At 58.4% G+C, this 21939-nt stretch overlaps 1 protein-coding gene across 6 annotated transcripts in view; it reads left to right on the top strand.

Moving 5' to 3' along the window:
• The window catches only part of STARD8 (StAR related lipid transfer domain containing 8), a 45092-nt gene that overhangs the window by 17821 nt on the left and 5332 nt on the right, over positions 1 to 21939 (top strand). For 3 of the 6 annotated variants that reach the window (XM_027663090.1, XM_027663089.1, XM_027663093.1), the window contains 5 exons: positions 16049 to 16120; positions 17479 to 17560; positions 19216 to 19279; positions 19594 to 20969; positions 21599 to 21772. In XM_027663090.1, coding sequence (XP_027518891.1) covers positions 16049 to 16120; positions 17479 to 17560; positions 19216 to 19279; positions 19594 to 20969; positions 21599 to 21772 — 1768 coding nt within the window. Of the gene's footprint in view, positions 1 to 7163; positions 7347 to 14351; positions 14424 to 16048; positions 16121 to 17478; positions 17561 to 18890; positions 19108 to 19215; positions 19280 to 19593; positions 20970 to 21598; positions 21773 to 21939 lie in introns of those variants that run through there. The other 3 variants (XM_027663091.1, XM_027663088.1, XM_027663092.1) reach the window with 3 other exon arrangements.

The following is a 21939-nucleotide window of genomic DNA, read 5'->3' as shown; positions in this document are numbered from 1 at the left end:
GCTGGGCCAGCACAGGGCAGGAGCTGCAGGGGGCTGTGGGAGGCTGCATCACTGGGGTACCCCCTCTCTGCCCTCTTTGGGAAGCTGGGGAGCCACATTTCCAGCTGCTGGAGATCCCAGCACACCTTCTGAGGGACCCTCGGAGGGGAGGGGGCACTGATGCCCCACCCAGGGCCCTCGAAGAAGGGGTGGGGATGGGAAGGGGAGCTCAGGTGCAGCCCCCCAGCACCCCTGGCTGCAGGGCAGGACCTCCAGCAATGCCAACAGCTGTGTGAGTCCCGCTCTGCCCCATGGCTCTGGGAATGGAGCCAGTGCTTTTGTGGAATCAAGTGTGGGTTCCCACCTATGAGCCCTTTGTGAGGGTCCTGTGCTTTCCTTGCCAGATGGAGAGTTTGTGTTTGGATTCTGGATTTTGTGCCATTTTTGCTCAGGACCTGGCGATGCTGCAGGACCTGCCTATGGCAGGAGGCTGCTCTCATGTCACTAGTCTGGAGCCCAGACACCTTGAAATTCCCTGAGGCACATGGGGGCTGCATTTGCAGCAGGGACTGAAGGGGTTAAAGTTGCTTTGCAGTGTAATTTTTTTTTTTAAAAAGCCATTTCCTTCATGTCCAGAGACAGTTTATTTTCTTCAGGACGCAGGGAGGTGCCTTTTCTTTAAGGCATTTCCTGTAAGCAAGTTTATATTTGGCCTGGGGAGGGTGGGGAGAGGAGGTGGGTGCTGGGGAGGGTCTGTGGCCGAGCTGGGTGACCTCAGCTTTTGGCTCCTTGTCCTGAATTGTGGAGGTGGCAGCTGTGGGAGCTGCAGGAATGGCTGGCTGTCACAGCAGGAGGAGTGGGGTCCTGGGGGGGTCCCGTGTGTGCCCCCGGCACTGCTGCCCCATGGTGGGGTTGAGCTGGCATCTGCAGGGTGTGCAGGATGCTTTCAGACCATCCCTTCCACTACCTTTAAGGTGATGAACGTAAGGGCTGCTGGACCCCATATCCTACTGCTCAGTCTGATTCTTTTTCCTCCCCCAGGATGGCTTTGATGTCCCTTGGAAAGACAAACAGTCAAACAAACGTGGTAATGTAGCAGACCATCAAAGTTCACTGTGCCCCCGCTGTCTGTGGTGCACATTTAACTCCCGTGGATATTTGATCAGACCTTGATCCTGGTGCAGGGGCTGCAGCCCCAGGCAGTGTTGGGGCTCGAGCTGTTCCCCCCTTGTTCCCCGTGCCAGGTTTCTTCTCCTCCATTTTGTTTTCTTTTTATTACCGTGATTTCCTAACATCGGAAGAGGCGAGTTATGAAACTGGAGTTATCCAAACACGTCTTGTTTGAAGATAGCGTTTCATCCAGCAGATGCAGCTTCCTGCCCTGTAAATGGTTCCCATTGTTCCACCTTGGCTCCCGGCCCCGGCAGTGCTGGGGTGTCGCTCCGCTCTGGCAGCCCGGGGAGTGGGGTTCCCAGCCACGGAATGGCTGCACTGGGAGCACTGGTGTTCTGTACACAGCCTCTGAAAGGGCCAGGGAGGCTCCCTGGGGCTGCCTTGCTCAGAGACACTGAGCAGGGTGTGGGCTCAGCCACGGATGCTCAGGTTTTCCAGTCTGTGTCCGCTCTTCCCACAAGGTTCTGTCTGGGGGGAACCAGGTGATGCCATTTCTATTTGTAGTCACCCAGGTGTGTACTCCAAATGCCCACCTTGATGACACTCACCCCTGGGACCCCAGGTGTTTAAAAAGGGATTCAGAGCATAAGGCTGTGACCAGAGTCCTGCTGCAGACCCGGAGCTGGGACGCAGCACAGAGCAGTGACACCATGGCACTGCTGCCAGCACTGCTCCTGCAAACATCACCTGCAAACATCGCCTGCAAACATCGCCTGCAAACATCACCTGCAAACTGGGATCGTGGTGTGCTGGGCCAGGACAAAGGTAGCTCTGGTCTGATGGCTGCTGTCTGGGTGGCAGCAGGTGAGGAACAGGGAGTGGATAAAATGAGGTGGTGCTGGTTGGTGTGGTGAGCTGTGTCCAGCACAAAAGAACCAGCACAATTTTAATTTTTAATTTATTTTTTTTTAATGTTCAAATGCAGGGAGAGGGTTTGGAGATGACCCTCAGGTGCTGCTGAGGCATTGGGAAGAATTTCTCCCTGTGAGGGCAGTGAGGCCCTGGCACAGGTTGCCCAGAGAAGCTGTGGCTGCCCCATCCCTGGAAGTGTCCAAGGCCAGGTTGGATGGGGCTTGGAGCAACCTGGGCTAGTGGAAGGTGTTCCTGCCCATGGCAGGGGGTGGGATGAGATGAGCTTTAAGGTCCCTTTCAACTCAAACCATTCTGTGATTCCATGATTCTGTGATCCCTGTGGTGGTGGCAGGAATGTGGTGTGGGATTGAAGTGGTAACAAAGAGGACAGTCAGAGCATGCTGGTGAGCCAGAGCTTGGTGCTTCACACTCCTCCCTGGGCACATGGGTGCTGTCAGCCTGGCCCTGAGCAGTGGCAGCTGCTCCAGCCGGCTGTGGGTGGCTGGAGCATCCTGGGCACAGAAAGGCGCAGCAAGAGCAGGCTGAGACCCACTGAGTTTTGGGTGGATCACCTTCCTCTGCCTGTGAGAGGAGCTGGGTGTGCCCAGATGTCTCCCTGTGATGGAAGAAGCCATGCTGGGGGTCACGCTGTCCCCAGAGCCTTGGCACCATTGTCCTCCTGCTGCTGCAGCCGCACTGTGCTGCTGCCTCTCCTCTCCTGCTCTCCACAGCTTTCCCACCTGCTTGAGCAGCAGGGATTGTTTTTTAATTAATTTCTTGTTTCTGTGAATGCTGTTGCAGGCTGGGGAGCTGCAGCTGTCGGCTCATTAATGGAGTTGTGCAGAAGCGCGGCCGGAAGCGGCGCCGGGCCCTGGCTGAGCTCCGTGGTTTGACGTTTTTCCTTCCTGCCCTTCTCAGAGACACAAATCCGTGCAAGCCCTTTGCTGCACTGAGACAGCCCCACCTTGGCCCCTGCTCCTCTTCTGCTTTGGGATGGCTCTTCTCAGTTTGAGGGGTGGGCTGAGGTCCCCCAGGTCCTCCCCATGTCTCTGTTGCATGGCCGCAGCCGTTAGAGAAGGCAGGGGATAACGAGATCAGGAGTTTCAATGATTAGTGTTTGATAAGGTTCACTGATATTTTATCTGTGGTCTTCATGGAGAAGAGGAAACATGGTGTGTTAAGAACATCTGTCTTAACAGGGCCAGGTCCTCCCAAGTGCCCGGTGCTGGCTTGGGATGGGACCCAAATCCTCAGAGATCCCAGTCTCTCCTTACTGCCAGTGCCTGTGGAGATCTTGGCTGTCCTTGGGCTGCTCTTCACCTGTGCTGGCAGAACCAGTCACCTGCCTGGCTGCTTCACGTGGGATTTACCTGCTCTCAGGTGGTTCGTGCCGCTCCTTGAGCAGGAGCTGTGCCGTGAAGGGCTTCTGGCAGCACGGAGGGATGTGCCTGAGCGTTGTGTGAGGCTGTGTTCCATGGATTACTGAGGGCTCGTGTTTCTTGGCTGGGTTTCTCAGCCCATCAGGGCACTGCATGGCTTTGTCAGTGCTTTCCCTGTTTTTCCAGCACTGCTCCCCTTCATCTCCAGCTCTGCTGGGATCTGGGCTGGGGATGGGCACAGAGGCACTTTGCAGTGGCAGTGGGAGGAGATGCTGTGTCCCATGGCCTTCTCTGGGAATGCTCTGGAGACCCAGGGAGAGCAAAGATCAGCTCCTCCGGCCCCGCTCAGTGCTGTTGGCCCAGAGGCACCTCGTGACGCTCCGCAGTCCCGCGGGCAGGTGGGAATGACACGCTGGGTGAGCAGCCGCGGGGAGAGCAGCGAGTCCTTGTGCGCGGCCGTCACGGGCCAGTGTCACCCGTCACGTGCTGGGCAGGGCAGGGTTGGCTCCCGGCCCCGTGCCCATGGCTGTGGCTCACTCAGGTGGGCAGCGGGTGAGCAGCTGTGCAGCATGTGTCTGGGCCCTGGGACTCGGGGGATTTGGGCACAAGTGTGGGCTGCCTCAGGTGGGGCTGGTCAGTGAGCGGCCGTGGGGGCTGGGGGCAGGAGCCGCTCGTCCCCGAAGGTGCTGAGGTTGCTGAGCTGTGCTGGGCCTGGGGTCCCTTCCAAAAACACACATGTGAGTCGAAAATTAGTGGCTCATAAAAATAGACATGGGAGAGTTCTAGAAGGGTGTGAGCTGATTGATTGACCACAAACACCTCCGTCTGCAGTGCTGAGGGAGAGCTTTGCTGAGGCAAAGGCTTCCTCAGAAACACCAGTGGAGCAACCACTGCACACTGGTGGGACTGGGAAGGAACTCTTACTTGGGAAGAGATGAGCGTTTTAGAGTGTTGTTCTGAAGGACACAACACTGGCTGCTTGGGACACTTACACGTGTAAAATACTGCTGTGCCAAGTGTTAGACTGAGACAGCCCTGGGTGTCTCTGGGGTGGGCAGCCCCTCTGAGGTGCAGGACCTGCCAGGGTCCCTCACTCTGTGGCACATGGACAGACAGGCTTCAAGCCCTGCAGAGGCTCCTCCTGGCTGGATTTCCATTAGCCAAAGAACTCTGGGACATCACTCCTTCCTCCTGAAGCTGTGGGAAGAGAGGGGCTTCCCTGCGTGCACAGCCACTGAGGTGGAGATTGGAGAGGTTCCTCCCTGTGTGATCACAGTGGGTATTCCAGAACGACTGTCATTAGGGCAAGGTGTTCCTTGTATCACCCCTGGAAAGCACTGGATGTGGGCTGGAGCCTTTGCCAGTCCTGGCATCATCCTGCCATCAGGAGGGGATCTGTCTTCTCCGAGCAGCTGCTCTGTCCTCACCATGTCTGGCTGTGAGCTCCAGCAAAGCTGTTGTGCTGTCAGGGCTGGGCAAGAAAACCCCAAGCGGGTCTTGCTGTGACAAATCTTTTCCTTACAGAGGGGGTTTCACATGGAAGGGAAGCTGGAACAAACATGCCCATTCCTGCCAAAGGCACTGCTCTGCCAGTAAGAGGCTTCTGTTTTCTATTGCAAGCGGTTGGTGTGTGGAATTGGGTCTTCCTGCTGCTGCCTGACCCCTGGGCTTCTCCTTGGCCTGACCCCAGGAGCTGTTCCTCTGCTCCTGACCCTGCTGTTGGCAGCCACTGCTCCGGCTCCAATGCCTTCGGCATCATAACTTCCCATGAGCCGGAATAGCTGTGTGAGGGGGTGGGAGCTCCTGTGCCTGTAAATCCCTCAGAAGGCTGGGAAGCGCTTGGTTAATTAACCAAACTGAGGAAAAATCGTTTGAACCATCTCTTTTCCTCATTGTTTACAGCAAAGGCCTGGGATTCATGACCTTCAGCCACAGATCAGCCCAGTTCCCTTTGTGCATCCTCGGGTCCTCCCTGGCCCTTCACTGTGTCCTGTGAGGCTCTGCTCGCCTCAGCTCCTCAGAAATGCTGTGTTTGATGTGAAGGCCTCTGTTTTGACCTGTGTCCTGGTGCAGGGTGGGCTTGGCTGTGGGAAGGGGCACAGGGACAGCTGGCAGAGTGGGCTGTGCTGGATTCACTGGTGGGAGACAGACAGATGGGACCATATAAACTGCCTCTGCCATCCTCATGGTTGGTCTTCCACTGAGATTCAGCATCTTGACTGTCAGGCCAGTGTATGAGTCTCTAACATTGCTTGAGGCCAGCTTTTGTATCCTGTTTTGTAATATTCTCTGACATTCCCCACATTCCTGGCAAGGAGACTTCTGTATTTTTTTGAAATGTTCCTTTGTCTCTTTGCAAAACTATGACATCCTTTAAGACTTCTCCAAAAGGCTGTTGTCCTGCTGTCCCAGCATCTCCTGTTGGCTCATAAAGAACGGGGAGCCTTGAACTTCAAATCCAGCCTCAACAGTGTCTCCTTCCAGTGGGGAGAAAGGGAAAAAAAGAGCGAGGCAGGTTGTGGGCTCCTGTTTGGCTCGGTGACCTCCCTAACCTGAGGTCTGTGCTGTTTCTTCCACCCTTGTCCTCAGGTTTCACTGCCCCCCACGTTTTTGTGACGATGCTGGGCTTGTTGTCTGAGCTTCCATTGCCTGTTGGGACAGCGTGGTCTGGAGGGGCCTGAGTCTGGAGAAGGCAGAAGGCATCACAGTGGCCCTCGGGTCCCTGTCCTGCCTCTTCCTGCTCTCTTCTGTCTGACCTGCCAGGTGTAAGGAAGCTGGGGGCGGGCGGGATGTTTTCCAATGCCGTATCCCTGGACAGGGATGAGAGACCTATCATGTTTCTCACTGGGAATCAGAAACAAGGCGAGATGATGCTCAGCTGAGGGGATCTCACAGCTCGTTCTGGGAATGATTTGTGCCACAGCACCGGCTGGGGAAGTGCAGTCGCAGGAAATGTGCTTTTCATTGTGGAGACTAATCCTGTGTCAACCACAGCTTCTCACTTGGACTCTGCTGACCCCTCTGCTTTGGGCTGCCCGAGAGGTAAGCACTGCTGCATGGGGAAGGAGCATTCCCAGGGCAGGTGGAACAAACTGGGCTGAGCATAAACTGAGATGCTGTAGGGAATTGGGCAATTAGGTCTGGATATCTTGGATTGCAGGCACCCCTGTTGTTGTCCCTGAACCATCTTTTTGAGCTTTTAGTCCTCTTTGGTACCTTGAGGGACTGGGAAATTTATGATGGATCAGCCTTGGATTTCCCTTTCCCCAGCCTTCTCATCCCTGGCACAGAGAAAGCTGTGTTCCTGGGCAGCACTGGCAGCCGAGAGGAGCCTCAGCTGGACGTCAGTCAGTGGCTTGAGTAGTCCATGTCTGATGGGGTGGAAAAGGGGGCTTTGGGGTGCCCATCCCTCTCTTCCCTCCTGGAGTACTGCCGGGCAGTGCCACGCTCCTGTCCAGCCCCGCTCCGAGCGCCTGGGGCTGGCACGATGCCGCCCTGCGGGAAGCTTCACTCTCAGTCCCTCATTTTTTCCAGCTGGAATTGAACGCTGCAGCTCGCCGGGCTGGACCGGCACCCCGTGCAGGGGTGTCCCACGCCGGGTGTCCGTACTGCGGGAGCGCGGGGCTGTCCCGGGGCTGGGAGGGCTCAGCGCTCCCCGGCGCTCCGGATGGAGCCCTCCCCGCCGCTCCCACCCCCGCCCGGGCGGCTCAGCCCTGCGCGGCCGGGATGTCCTGTTTGCTCGTGACGAGGAGCGGGGCAGCGGGGGCACAGCGCGGGGCTCGGCACCGCGGGAGAGGTCGCAGCTCTCCCGGGGGTGCCTGGGGTAAGGTCTCTAGCCACCCGCGGACAGTGCTGGGTGGCCCAGGAGGGGATGAAGGAGGCCGGGGGTCATGCTGATACTTTTTTCTGCATTTGATCCACGGTTTCAAATGAACAAAGCCGGGATTAACAGCTCCTGCCATGGTGAGTCTGCTCGTGTCCAGGCTCTGTGTTTGGATTGGGAGGCTCCAGCCAGCAAACACTCTCAGGGGAGGTGGGAAAGGCTGTAAAATGACCTTTTCTTTTGTCAGAGATTTCTTGGAAGCAGCATTTCCTCTGCAGCAGGGTGGTTCACTCTGGCTTTTCACAGCGAGGCGAGGGAAGGGTTCAGAGGTGTCGGTTGTGTTGTTTTTAAGTTGAGGGGTTTTTTTTATCTTTTCTTGACAAACGGCTTTTCCTTTACCTTTTTTTCCCCTTGAAGTGCTCTGTAGCTACTGCCCTGCGTGTGCCTGAGAGGGGCTGCAGGGGGTGTGCAGGGATCCCTGTGCGTGATGGAAGTGACAGAGCACGGGCTGGCCTCGGTCACACCGTGTGGGGCTTTTCCTCCCCCTTCTGCTCCCCAGGGAAGGTACAGCCTTGGTAATATTTGGGTTTATTTCTGACAGAGGCAGCTGAGCCGGTGAGAGCACAGTGAGTGCCATGTGCCAGCTCCTCTTGATCTCTTGTGTTTTTTCCTGAGCCCAAGCCAAAATGCCTTTCTGTGAGCCTGACCCCTTCTCCTGCCAGGCAGTGAGGGTGGTGGGATGGCAGCTGGCATGACCAGGAGCACGATGGTGCCGCTACCAGCTGTGCCGTGGGATGTGGCATCACCTGCTGACACCAGTTCACTGACTTAAAGGCAGTATTAAAAAGAGGAGAGGAGGGAATAAGAAGGGAACAGCTTTGGAGCTGTGGTGTGGGGAGGAAAATGCCCCCTGGAGTCGGGTGAGTGATGCCTGAGTGGTGCCAGTGGACACCGGGTGCAGCAGGAGGGGGTCCCGATGGGAGAGCCCCATGGGCAGGTGACAGCCCTGCCTTGGCACACACAGACCTGTGTCCACCTGAGAAATGTTCCGTGGCTGCTTTGTGAAGCTCAGGGTTTGGGTTTTTTGTTGTTTATGCTGTGCTGTGTGGCTCTGTCTGGAGGAGTGCCCGGAGGTGTCCCTGCATGGGCTCTGTCCCTGCACCTCCTCTGTGCCAGCAGTGGGCTGAGGGGGGGCCTTGTGCTTGGCTGTGCACCCACAACTCCCTGGGGTTAAAACCCTGAATTTTGCTAGTGAGGAGCACTGGCTCCCCACAGATGGCAGGGACCAGTTGATGAACCAATGCCAAGGCTGGTGGCCAGTGGCCATGGGCAGGAGGGAGGTGACTTTGGAGTCACGCTGCAGTGGGGAAGGGGGGAGGCAGGGGAAGGAGGCAGGTTATTGCACAGAACTGGGAAACACTTGATTTGGGGTTATTTTTGTATTGCAGCCTTTAAAAAGGGAAGAAGAGAGCCCCAAAGTAACCCTTCATGCCTCTGCTGGGAATTCAGTGCCCATTTCTTCCTGTGGAGGCACATTTCTGCTCCAGGGCTGTGGCAGTGCCCACTGGCCAGGTGTGACAGCTGTGGTTTGGGGTCCCTGTCCCCGGGAGCTTGCAGGGCTCCCACAAAAGCCACCAGAGCCTGAACATTCCTCAGCTGGGTTTGTGATTCTGTACAGCATGGAAAAAGCTGCAGCAAGACCACGAGGGAATGCTGCTCCATGGGTTCCTCTGGTAACACACACGTGTTTGTGCTAAATAATGCATAACAGTAGGAGGGAATTCCCTCATGTATTAAGTGAGTAACTGTGTTTGGTGCCTGGATTTAGCAGTAGGAGCTGAGGGTTGCTCCTCGGGGTGGGATGCAGGAGAGCAGATGCAGCAGGAGATGCAAATGCACATCTGCTGTGGGTGCTGCGACTGGAACTGAGAGCTCCCTGCAAAACCAGAGCTACCACTGGCTCTGTTTCTTTAGCAGAACTGTTGGTGTTTTCCTTTGCCTTGGTCTTCCTTGGCCTTTGGTAGTGGCTGGTGTTGGGTCTCGTGCTGCCTGTGGTGTGAGTGCTATGCTGAAAGCAGCGCTGGGACGCAGCACTCCGGGTGTTGACCTCAGCTGTGCCAGAGGCAGGATAGGCTGGGGGGGTTGTGCTGTCTGTGCTGGGTGTAACACTCCTTCAAGCAGTGAAAACTGGACTTTTGTTGTTGTCCATGTTAAGAAATGTGGGATGCAATCCCTCCTCACGGGGAGGTGAGGTTAGGCCAGTACCTGCAGTGGGGGATCCGTGCTGGAGCTCTGGCACCACTGGCTGCTCCTGGAGGGATGGCGTCCACTAGTCCAAACAAAGTGTGTGTGAGATCCATGGGATGGTCAACAGGAAAACAGCAGGGCAATTTTAGAAAGGGTGGGATACAGGATGGGCAAGACGGATTATTTTTTTCAGCATCTGAGTAGCTGTTTCCATCTTGCTCCTTGTGGATGTTCCATCCCTGGAAGTGCCCAAGGCCAGTTTGGACAGGGCTTGAAGCAACCTGGTCTATGGAAGGTGCCTCTGCCCGTGGCAGGGGTCCAGATGATTTCTAGATCCCTTCCAAACCAAACTATTCAGGGACTCTCTTCTGGATTTCTCTTTCTGGGCTCAGCAAACACCAGCCAGGAAGGGAATAATGAACCAGTGCCAAAGACAAGGCAGGGATTCACCCCAAGGATAGATCCAACAGAGGTGGCCAGCGGCTGTGCCAGCGCTGATGGAGACCTTCTTGGGTGGTGCAGGGGGTGGGCTGGAGCCAGGGATCCTCTCTGCCATGAGATTGCTTTGCTGTTGTCTTTTCAGAGATGGAAGGCCAGGTTCCTCCTGGGTTTCCCTTGGACATGGGAGGCTGTTGCTGCTGCACTCCCCGGCACAGGGGGATGGTCCTGCCCTCTCGGTTGTTCCTCTGGGGTCAGAGCAGCTGCAGAAACGCAGGTGGAGAAGGCAAGGACAGATCAGGGTCCTCACCTTCCTGGCCCTTTGTTTCTGTTCCTCTCTCTTTCCATCCCTTGTTCCCCCCAGACATCTGCTCTGCAGCCGCAGCACGCGGGTGGGCCGTGTAACCCCTGAGCTGCCGCAGCACTCCTGCTCCTGGGCTCTCCAGAGCTGAGGGCTGGGAGGAGGTGTCCTGTGGGAGCAGGAATCTGGAATATCCTGTGGGACACTCCCGTAGCCATCATGGCAGTGCCAGGTCCATCTCTGCCTCACCACTGCATCCTGCTACCACATCCACCGAATGGTGTGTCCCATGTCCCTCTGGATCCTTCCCTCCTGGAAAGATCCTTCCCTGTGTCCCTGAGTGTGGCATCTGCTGTTCAACCATGCCCAGCGGGGTCTGTCAAGGTGTGTTGGTGTGAAGAAGGGACATGGGCTAGTGGTGGCCTTGGCAGTAGTGAACTTGATGATCTTTGGGGGCTTTCTCAGCCTAAACCATTCCGTCATCCTAAGCCTCAGGTGTTTGGGGCTGATGTAGCTGCTTCAGTGCTTTCTTCTCACCTTTAATAGAAACAGCACAGGTTGCAAGCCTGAAATTAAGTTGCTCCAAGTGATGTTTGGGGAAGCAGTGGTGTTCCCTGTGCATGTGGGATGCAGCTCCTGTCCCAGGTGCCAACCTGCGAGGGCAGGAGTTGCTTTTTGGCTGGGCAGGGTTCTCCAGCAGCACCTGGGTTTCCTCGGAGCTGCGTTCCTGCAGGCAGCACCAGGCTCTGGGGCTTTGGGTGCAAAGGGCTGGTCTGAGCTTTCAGAACACAGTAAAGCAGACCCGAGGCTGCTGTTGGGCTCGTTTGAGGAGAGGAAACCAGAGCTGCCTCATCCCTGCAGCCGATAAGGGCTGTTACAGGCAGCCCTGGAGCTGAGCCAAGGGACAAGGGGGGCAGAGATAAGGTGGGGGGAGTGCTCTGGGGGCTGCAGTGGTGCTGCTGAGGGCCTACACACCCATCCTGCATGGATTCTGATCCAGATCTGATCCAGAAACACAATGAGTCTCCCTGCCCCGTGGCAGCCAGAGGGATTCCTGCCCAGGTTGTACCAGCCGGTGCTTGGGTATTGGCCCCCACGCAGACACCATCAGCAAGTTCTTTGATGCCTCTGGAAATGTTTTTCCCCCTGGATGTCCCTAGTGTTCATCTGCCCCACACAGCAGCTGTCTGGGACTGAAGCTGGGTGGCAGAGGGCTCTGGTGCCCCCGCAGTGCCATCCACCTTGCCAGGTGCCAGCCCCAGGGAGTGTTGCCCTTGGACCAGGCATTTCAGGGCTAGAGGTGATGCTTCTGGTTGGTGACATAGATTCCTGGTTGGTGACATAGAAAGGAACAGTTCCCAAAACTTATGGGACCTATTTGCTGCGTGAAGGTTAATTATGGAAACACGCCGTGTCTGGGAGAACATCCAACAGCATTCCTCATTCCTGCCCGTGTGCCCTGTCCATGTCTGTGCTGGCAGCTCTGAAGTCTCTGGCCTTTGCTGGATGGTGCTGGGAGCTGGAAACAGATAACTGGTGTTCATTAGTGCCACGTGCCAAGCTACCTGTGGACAGGGGGTGTCCGTGGACAGGAGATGCCCGTGGACAGGGGGTGCCCATGGACAGGAGATGCCCGTGGATGGGGAATGCCCGTGGCTGTGTGAAGCTCTGTCTGCCTCGTGCTCCGAGGGCTCAGCTTGGTGGAGCCCAGTGCTGGGGGAGCAGTGTGGGGTTTCCTCCCAAGCACACTGGGAGGGGATGGGTGTCTCCAGTGGGCACGGAGGGTCCGGGTTTGGCCCTTGGCTGTGTTTGAGTGATGCCCCTCAGGGCGGCAGCCCCGATTTCTGCAGGCACAGCACTGGGGGCTGCAGGCAGAGTCAGTCCCTCTTTCCCTGGCCATGCTGGCCCCAATACCTTCAGCAGCAGTAGGATACATACACCTTTCTCATGGGCAACCTGCTTCAGCTCCTCACATTTTCAAGCAGTGAAGGCACATCCCCCTGGTTTGGGAGAGGCCTTGGGAGTTTCTGTCATTCTTGTAAAAGGCAGGCAAGAACTTCTGCTTCCAGCTGGGAAGGGAAGTCCCTGTTGTATGCAGAGATTTATTTTCAGGTGGGATGGAAAGAAATCTCACCAAAAAGAAAGAAAAAGCAGCAATTTTCCCCCACTGGTGCTGGAGTTGGAGCTTCCCCCACAATGCTGGGCAGCTGTTTCCAGCTTTCCATGAGGTAACGTGCGGGCGATTTCGTGGCAGGGTTTTCTCCTCACACACTAATTGGCTGTGTGGGATGTTTTGTGGGGATTTGGAGCCTTGCTGTGGGAAGCTGGGAGCCTGGGCTGGGATTTCTCCCTTCTTAGTTTTGATTGTTAAAGGCAAAGTGCAGAGCCAGGGTCCTGGGAAGTGGCTTTCCTGCCTGTAATTCGACTGGCTCCAGTGTTCCAGGTTGCTGGTTTTAGAGTTTTATGATCCCGGGCTTTTCCGTGTCCACACCTGTTCCAGGCCAGGGCGGGGTGGATGGAACTCCAAAAGTACTCAGGGCAGAGATGTCAGACTCCAGGCACCCCACAGCCAGAACCATTCCTGTTGGAGCCATCAGTGGGTTATGTCCAGGGAAATGCTGTGGTGCAGTGACTGCAGGAAGGGGATCGGGGAATTTTATCCTTTGTTTCCACTTCCATGTTGGTTTTTATCCTTTTCTTCTGGCACAATGGGAGCCTCTTCTCTTCCTTTGTTTTTGCTTTCTGCCCCTTGCCCGGGGGTGCTGGGGAGTGCTGGGGGGTCTGGGTTCCCTGCCTTGGAGGGACCAGGTGAGTGACCCCAGGCTGGGCGAGCTGGACCCACTCGGGGCATTTCTGATGGACCACGGTGGCCCCTGGGCCACAGCCTGTGCCCCTTGCTGGGTGCAGGGGAGGGGAGAGCAGCTGTGGTGCCTTTTCTTGGGAAATGCCATCCAGCCTCAGCAGGTGCCAGAGAAGGGCAGAGCCTTTGCCTGGGGATGTTCTCTGGTGGCTCATGGAGGTTGTGCACCATTGGGAGCCTTCTCCAGCATTGGTGCTGGTTCACCCCATGGGGTTGTCCAGGTGTTTCCCAAGGGCTCATCTCCCATGGAGAGCTTCCTCGGGAGCCTGAGGCATATTGGGATCACTGGTCTATCTTCCCTGCCTGCAGTCAGGAAGCTGGTGGGATTTATCCCCTTCTTTCTCATGGATGTGTGGGCTCTGCTGGGCGTGTTTCCCTGCCTGTCTGCCAGTGCCTGTCCCTGCTCCTCCCGATGCAACTTGAATGGGATCATTTCCGGCCCATTTAAACTGCAGATCTCAAAGATACTGAGCTGCTACAAGCTCCTGGAAATTGTTTGCTGACCAGAGGAGGAGAGGAGACCCTCTTTGTGCCCTGCTGAGGGTGGGTGCAGTGTTCGATGAGCCTGTATTAGACATCAGAGAATCCCCATGTCCCCATTGGAAACCCGTTTCTGTCGCTGCTGCCGGGGCTCAGGCTGAGGCAGTGGAGGGTCTCCAGGCACCATTCCCTGGGGTCAGGCTGGATTCCCATGGGAGGCTGCAGCCAGGGATGAGTTCTGGGCTCGGGTCCCATCCCCCTGCCCTGGCAGTGAGGCTGCCAGGAGGTGGCAGGGAGGGTTGGGAACACGGCTGAAATGGGTAACCCTGTGCCCAGTGTCCGGCTGTGCCCCCCCGGCAGGAGCGTTTGCCTGCCCGACCTTTCCTGCGCCTCCCTGGGAAAGCACGTCCGTGGGAAGGGCGGGAGGAGGAGGAAGCTGGCTGCTGGCTCCCTCTGGGACGGGACACTTGGAAAGCTTTTCTGTGCCAGCGCTTCGACGTGGGGAGGGCTCAGCCTGGGCTGAGCAGAGCACCCTGCCCATGGGGGGATGCTCACTGTTCGAGGGACTCGGGGGGGATGCAGGACCTGAGCAGGCAGAGCCCGGGACCGGGTTCCCAAAGAGGGGGAGGAGAGGGGAGGTGCGGGGCCCTGGCCCCCCGCCAGCCCCGCGCGGGGGAGGCAGCAGAGGGGAAGGAAATGTCGTGCTCTGACTCCGCGTTTCCAGCGGAGCGATGGGCGGCCGAGCCAGTCCCACGCGGAACATCCTGTCCCGGCTGCTCCGGCTGCTCCCGGCCCCGCCGCCGCGGCCACGCGGGGTGTCCCCGGGCCCGGCATGTCCCCGTCGGTGCCCAGCCATGCTCTTCTACCAGCTCAGCCCCACCGTGGGCTCGGGTAAGCTCGGCTGGGCTCTGCTCCTGCTGCCCTTCCCTCCGCCGGCCTCTCCATGGGAGATGCCAGACCCATCCCTGGGGCAGGATCCGTGGGGCAGGCGGGAGGTTGGTGTTTCTGCTCGTGGCTGGGGGTACCCAGAGCTGCAGCCACTGGCTGGGGTGGCCCCATGGAACATCCACTGGGAGCAAAGGGGGAGCAGAGATGAGAAGGAACAAAGGCTGGCAGGTCCATTGGAGGGGCTGTGGGAAATGCCTGTCCCTGAGTCCTGCCTGCCCCACAGGTATGGGAGGGATCTGCTTCCAGAACTGGCACGGCCAAAGAGATTCACAAGGGCCACCAGCCTTGGTGCCCTCCTGCTGGACGGCAACAGCCACAGGGTGCCCTCCCCAGGGAGTGTCAGGTCTTTGGGAGGGATACAGTGCTCCACATGGAGCAGCTGCCCCAGGACTGCGCCAGGGCTGAGTTCTCCACTGGGATTGCTGGGGCTGAGCCCTGTCGGGGCAGGAGGGGTCAGCCCCGGGTTTTGGCTGGGCTTGCACCACGGCCAGGGACAGCTGTGTGGTTTGGACCCAGATGCAGATGCTCGTTCCAAAAGTTCTTCCCAAAACTTCCCAAGTATTTGGGTCCAGGGTTTTGGCTTGGTCCTGTCCTGAATTGAGCTGCTTGTTTAGAGCTTTTTTTCCCCCCTACTGTAGATTTGGACTGGGGAATGTAAAATGGAGCCAGAGCTCTGGGTTGAGGCAGTGGGTGGATGGAATCGGGGTATTCCAGTGCTGGGTGGGTCTGCCTCAGCCCACTCTGTGCCTGGTGGTGCCTCTGGGAGAGATGGGACAGACCCCGAAGATGCCAAGGCATTTTCTACCCTTGAGGTCAAACATCGTCACCCTCAGCAGTAAAATGCCACTGGACCAGCAGTGCCAACATCTAGCAATGACTTGCTATGGCTGCAGGAGTTTTGAGCTGTTTTCCCTCAAGTTCTCTAAATTTGAGGAATTTCCCAGGAAACAGTGCTGCTTGCTGGATGAGTTCATCCAGGCGATGGCTGATGCCTGTGTGAGGGGTGAGAACTGGCTGGGTGAGGGGGGTAGAACCCCATCAGGGGTTTGGTGCCCACTGGGACAAACACCAGCTTGAAACAAGAGGCAGGGAGGGCCAGGCAGTGGGAAGGAGGTGAGGAGGAGGTGGGGAGGAAGGCCTCCTTTGGCAGGATTTTCTGGAGGATGTTTGCAGAAGTGACCAGCCCTGAGCTTTGATGAGCTCTGAACTCATTATTACAAATAAAGATCTTCCTCTCCTGCCTGGCCAAGAACTGTATTTGGTTGGTGGGTTCAGATACAAAACATTTCACTGGAAGGTTAAAATTGTGTCTTGTGCCTGTCACTTCCTGATCTTTGCCTGGTGCTGTTGGAGAGGTGCAGCTGAGCTGTGTATGCCTGAGACCCCTCTCTGTGCCTGGCATTGCTGCCCGCGGGACCCCTGGCTCCCGGTTCCACAGCTGGGCATCTCCTCTGCTCTGTGCACGTGGAACAGGGGCTTGGTGCCGGGTGTCTGGGGGAGTGGGCTGTGATCCAGGGAGCGTTGCTGCTGCCACCAGGTGCTCAAGCCGGTTCTTTGCTTTCTTCCAGAAGTTGAAGCCAAGAGAGCCTGTGACTGGCTGCGGGCAGCAGGATTCCCCCAGTATGCCCAGCTGTACGAAGGTGAGAGCTGCCTCCTCCCGCTGACCCCTGCTCTGTACCTGGGCTCAGAGCCCATATCTCATCCACATTCCGAGGAGAGCTGCAGGGAGAGCGCCCACAGCTCCAGGAAGAGGAGGGGATGGAGAGGATTGTTCACTGATTATATGATCGTGTGTAAAACTTGACCGTGCCCTTGGCTGTGGCCTGGAGAGCCAACCACAATTAACTTTCCTGCATTCCTGAACTTTTCCCCTTCAGGCAGGGCTACAAGGAGTCCCAGGGTGGCTGCTCCAGCCAAGGGCAACCAGGCTTTGGAGAGCCATCAGCTCAGGAGAGGTTCAGTGAGTGTTTGCCGTGGGTGGGAGTGCAGGGGCAGCCAGTGTAGGTAACGTGGAGAGCAAACATGTTCTCCCTCCTTTCCTCCTTCCCTCCCTCCCTGCTGACCATCCTGCGACCCCTGCCCTGCTCTGGCTTGCCCTCTCTGAGTGCTTGGTGAGCCCAGCCCGGTGCAGATCCGGTCCCCAGGGCTCCCCAGGTGTGGGGCAGGGGCAGACCCCCAGCTCCCGCTCCCGGCACTGTGCCAGGTGCCCAGGGTGAGTCACAGGGTGGCTGGGCCAGTGGGCCTTGCCTTAGGCTCAGCTGTGTTTACTTGGAAGCCACAGTGGGCCCCTGGTCCTGGCCGGGGGGTCGATGTGGAGCGGTGCTGCAGCCGGCCCTGCTGGCCGGACAATAGCGGGAAGTGGGATCCGGCGGGATCCGGGGGCCGTGGCCATTGTTTGGCCGGGCACTTCCACGGGCCCTGCAGCAGCAGCCCCCGGGGATGGCTTTACAGGCTGCCTGTTTGCTGCTGCTGTCTATTTTGGGGAGCTGCCCCACGTGCAAGGACGTGCTGTGTTCCTTCTGGGAGACCCCCAGTGCCAGGTCCTGGCCCCGGGCCGTGCTCACAGCTGGGCACTGAGGAGCGGTGCTGCTGCTGGAGTCCGGGAATGAACCCACCCCTTTCCAGCCTCTCTCCACAGAACTTCCCACATCCTCCAAGTGTTTCCTTCTGTTTCCCTTCCCTTGGTGATTGCACTCCATGGCTTAATGAACAGCTGGTTTGAGACCCTTGGGGTTGAGGGTCCAGATCCCACATGCGTGATCCCAGCAGAGCAGGGAACTGGATGGATGCCATCGGGCACCTCGTCACCCTCACCTAATGCACCTGGGAGCTGTGCCCAGGGACCCTGGGCATGCACCACCTCTGGGTGGTCTCCAGCCACTCAAGTCTCTCCTTCTCTTGCTCCTCACAGCCTTTCCCTCCTCCCATGCCTCCTGCTGCCTGATGGAGCAGCTGGCTCGGGAGCGGCCACTGATGTGCCTCTCGCTTTTCCCCCCAGACTCCTTGTTCCCTCTTGACATTGGCGCTGTGAAGAAGGACCACAGCTTCCTGGACCAGGATTCCCTCAAATCCCTGTGCAGGTAATACTCCCTCACATCCCTGCACAGTGCAGACCGTGGAACCAGCATGGGGATGTGCTCCAGGCAAGGGCACAACTGTCCTGGGCTGATGGGGTGGTGGGTGCTGCCAGGTGCCCACCTCATACCTCAGCCGGGCTCAGAGCCTGCTCTGCTGCTGTTGCTCCCTCCGCAGTGAGGACTCTGGATGTGTCAGTTGGATTGGGTAGCACTGCTGGTGTTGTGTGGTTCCAGGAAAACAATAGCTTTTTTATGAACATCCAGAGCTGCTAGAGAACAGAAACATTGCCCAGGAATAATTCTTCTCTTTGTGGGGCTGTTGGGCTGTGCTTTAATTTCAAGCTTGGGTAACTAGACTGTAGAGCTCGGCTAGAATTGGGTTGGTCAGAGCTGAGCTGTCAAACCGAGCAGAGATGTGTTGTCCCCACTGTCCTGCTCCCCTGCCCCCTCCTACCACTCCAGGTGGCATCCTTTGGCAGTGATCCCCAGGGCAGGGAGCCGTGTCTGCCCAGGGCACCTTCACCACAGACTCACAGAATCATTTAGGTTGTAAAAGACCTCTAAGATCATTAAATCCAACCATTGCCCAGCACTGCCAGGGTGATATTGTGAGGATGCTGTGTAACATCTTGGAGAGCTAAAGCCAGGACTAAAGCCTGGTGTGGAAGCCAGGTCTTGCCTTGTCATGAGGAACTGCAGGGGGTCCTGGTGGGGCGGGAGGCGGGAGCTGGTGGCTCGCACAGGGTTTGCCGAGCGCGGGTGGGTCTGTGCCGATGGGACTCTCCCTCCCCGGCACACCACACTGTCAACTGCCTTTCCAAGTGTTCTCTGGCTCCGTGTGACAATACTCTGTGTGATGCTGGTTGTCCTGGTGCCAGGCAGCACAGCCTGGCCGTGTGTTTTCCACCAGGACACAGTGCTGCTGGATCAGCAGGGCTGGGAAGAGCTGAGGGAGCTGCGCGGGGTGTGCTGTGTAGGGAGCAGTGTGTGCTGGGGGGACTCTGCCAGTGCAGAAGCTGACACCCAAAGGGAGGGACTGACTGGATAGTCCCTCTGTCCGGACGGGCTGTGTGTCACCGGTTCTGGGGGTGACTCAGCCTTGCCTTGGCTCTTGGGACACATCATCACAGCCGTGCCCCCGCACTGACTCTGCGCCGTCCCTCTCACCCAGAACAGACAAGGGGCGGGAACAGGGTCTGTTACTTGTTTTCCCGACAGGACAGAGAGGCAGCTGTGCTGGGCAGGAGGGGATTCCCACACCGCTTCCTGGTGCAGCAGGGTGGGAGGTGACGGGAGGTCTCTGCCTGTCCTGCCCTGTCTGAGCTTTTGGGCCTTTTTTGGGTCCTTTAGTCATTCCCTTGCCCAGCCACAGCAGCTTTTGAGCTGGTTTTGCTCTAATAACTTGGAGCAGGTCATCTGTCCTCACTCATAGGACCAGTGGCCCCAGCTGCTGCAGGTATGTGGCCTGGCTTGGGCTACCATCTGCTGGCATCATCCCCTCAGTAGCTGGGTGTCCCCCTGGCCCCTGGAGCCACAGCTGCAGTTGACAGGTGACAGACACAGGCAGGAAAATGAAAAGAAGCCAAAGCCAGCCCTGTGACAGCAGCGGGGCCAGGGGTGGGGCTGGGACCAGGGTAAAGCCTCTCTGTTTCTCGCAGGAGGCTGATGACCCTGAACACTTGTGCCTCCATGAAGCTGGATGTTCACTTTCAGCGTAAACAGGTAGGTCCTGGGCACTCAGGGCAGGTGAGGGGACTGGGGGGTGGGGGGGATCACGTACTCAGCGGTGGGACAGTGTCCTGGGGTGTCCCATGATGATCCTGGGTACAGAGTGGTTCCTGGAACCCTCTGCTGCCAAATGGGACTGGGGATGGTTTAAGGGGGTGAACATACTTCTCTCCTCCCCACTGGGGACCATCTGGTGGCTGTGCCCCTCTCTGGGGTGCTTGTCCCCTGGGCAGGGGGGACACGCTGACCCTCCGTGGCTCCAACCCCTGTTCTCAGCTTGATCATCCCCTGTTCTCAACCACTCACAGAATGAAGACTCTGAGGAGGAAGATCTGTGTGCCATCAGCAACCGGTGGGCTTTCCAGAGGGACAGCAAGAGGTGGTCCCGGGTAGGGTCGGCCGATGTCCTCTCCCAGGGCTCCGAGGCCCTGAGCTGCACCATGAGGCCGGTGTCCAGCCGCGAGAGCATCCTCACGGACCTCAGCACCAACCCGGAGGCCGCGTCCCTGCACAGCACGGGCAGCGTGGGCAGCGTGGGCGGCACGCGTGGCACGCTGGGCACTGCGGCCGCGCCCTCCGAACCCCCGTCACCGCTCCGTCCCGCTGCCAGTGCCACCAGCTGCAGCCGGAGCGAGCATTCCTCACTGGAGCAGCCCCCGAGCCGCAGAGAGGGCTCCAAGGAGAAGCCAAAGAAACGACGGTCTCGCAGCTTCCTGAAGCGGATCGAGTCCCTGCGGAGGAAGGACAAGGAGAAAGCCAGCCCAGACAGGAGGGTGGCCCTGCACAGCAGCAAAACTCTCCCACCGGGATGGGGCCCCCTGAAGAGTAATGGGGACCTTGCAGCCACCAGGACCAACTCCTCTAAAAGAGGGATACCTGCCTCTTTCCATGGCAAAAAACACTTCTTCTCACTATCGTACAGGACTAACCGCCCGCTCGGCGCCGGGGGCACCACGGAGGGCTCTGACCCCAACTGCAGCGGAGTCTCCCTGGAGGACTTTGACACGGCTGGCACGGCCAGCAGCGCCTGGGCTGCCGCCTCTGCGTGCCAGCGCCGGCGGGCTCACCGTGGGGACTGCCTGGTCTACATCCCCTGTGACCACAAGCCTGGCACCTTCCCCAAATCCCTCTCCATCGAGAGCTTGTGTCCCCTGGGCGGCAGTTCCCTGACCCGCTGGGACCCGGGGAGCGTGGCCGCGGGGCTGGGGGCGGGTGGCAGGGGCGGCAGCAGCAGCAGCACGGAGGGCTCGTCCTCCCCCCGCGGCTTTGCCCGCCGGCGCCGCGGCTCCTGCAGCTCCCTGGGCAGCAGGGTCAGCGTCTACGACAACGTGCCGGACTTCGGCAGCAGCGAGGATTTCTGCAAGGACGGGGAGGTCACCTATGAGAACCTCGACGACATTCTGCAGCACATGTGGGGGCTGCAGCAGAAGGTGGAGCTCTGGTGTAAAGCCATCGCCCCTGGCCTGGGTGGAGAGGAAGGAGGCGATGAAGAGGACGATGAGGAGGAGTTGGATTCGGGAGGGGAACCCTCCAACTTGCACTTCGAAGAGCGATCCATGTCGGACGTAGGCACCTCCGCCAGTGACTTTGACAGCACGGGGAACTCCCTCAACGAGGCTGAAGAGATTGAGACGCGGGAGCGCCGGGATTCGGGGGTGGGAGCGTCGCTCACGAGGCCCTGCAGGTATCACAGAATCCTGGGATGGTTTGAGTGGGAAGGGACAGAGACCGTCTCTCTCCACCCCCTTGCTATGGGCAGGGACACCTTCCTCTAGACAGGGTTTCTCCAAGCCCCGTCCCACCTGGCCTTGAACACTTCCAGGGATGGGGCAGCGGGGAGTGGCGCACAGCCCGTGGCTCGGAGGAGCAGCACCCCGATCCCGTCCTCGGGGGGCTGGCTGATCGCCCCTCGCCGGGAGGCAGGAGCTGGCGGAGGGAGGGAAGTGCAGCTGGAGCAGCCCGGGCAGGGAGCGCGGCGCGGGTGCGCTCTGGCGGCCGCAGGACACCACTGCCACCGCTGCCAGCCCTCCGTCCGCACAGGCCCGTCATTGAAAGGTTTCTCATTAACTAAAACCAGGCGTAAGCGCAGGAGGCACATGCCTCCCCTGTGCCAGTGCCCCCGCGTGCTTTCCCTTGGAGGACTCTGGCCATTGCTGAGTTTGTGGCTTTTCTCACCCTTGCTTAGCGGTGCTGGAGAGTGATGTGCTTGCACCCACCGCTGTGCCTGCACCTTCCCCACAGCCAGGGGTGCCCTGGGCAGGGACAGGCTCTTCCCTGGGCTCGCCAGCTCTCACACCCACTTTTTCCATCCAGAAAACTGCGTTGGCACAGCTTCCAGAACTCGCACCGGCCCAGCATGAACTCGGCCTCACTGGAGATCAACCGCCAGTCCTCGGCCCAGCTCAACCTGCTCCAGAAGTGCTCCCTGCTCCGGCTCACTGCCATCATGGAGAAGTACTCAGTGCCCCACAAGCAAGCCTGGACGTGGTGAGCTGGCAGGGAGGCGATCAGGATGGTGCCCACAAGCTGCAGCTTGTGCTGTGCCGGGCATTGCCTCCAGCCCAGGGCAGCTTCAGGGGGTGGAGACGGTGGAGAGGGAGGGGGAAGAGCCAAAACAAGGGATGGCTTTGCTCTGTCAAGTGTGAGCTGGGGTT

This window comes from Corapipo altera, unplaced genomic scaffold (assembly GCF_003945725.1).
Source record: "Corapipo altera isolate COAL_440 unplaced genomic scaffold, ASM394572v1 107b, whole genome shotgun sequence".
Classification (NCBI taxonomy): Eukaryota; Metazoa; Chordata; class Aves; order Passeriformes; family Pipridae; genus Corapipo; species Corapipo altera.
This window is presented reverse-complemented; position numbering and strand designations above follow the sequence as displayed.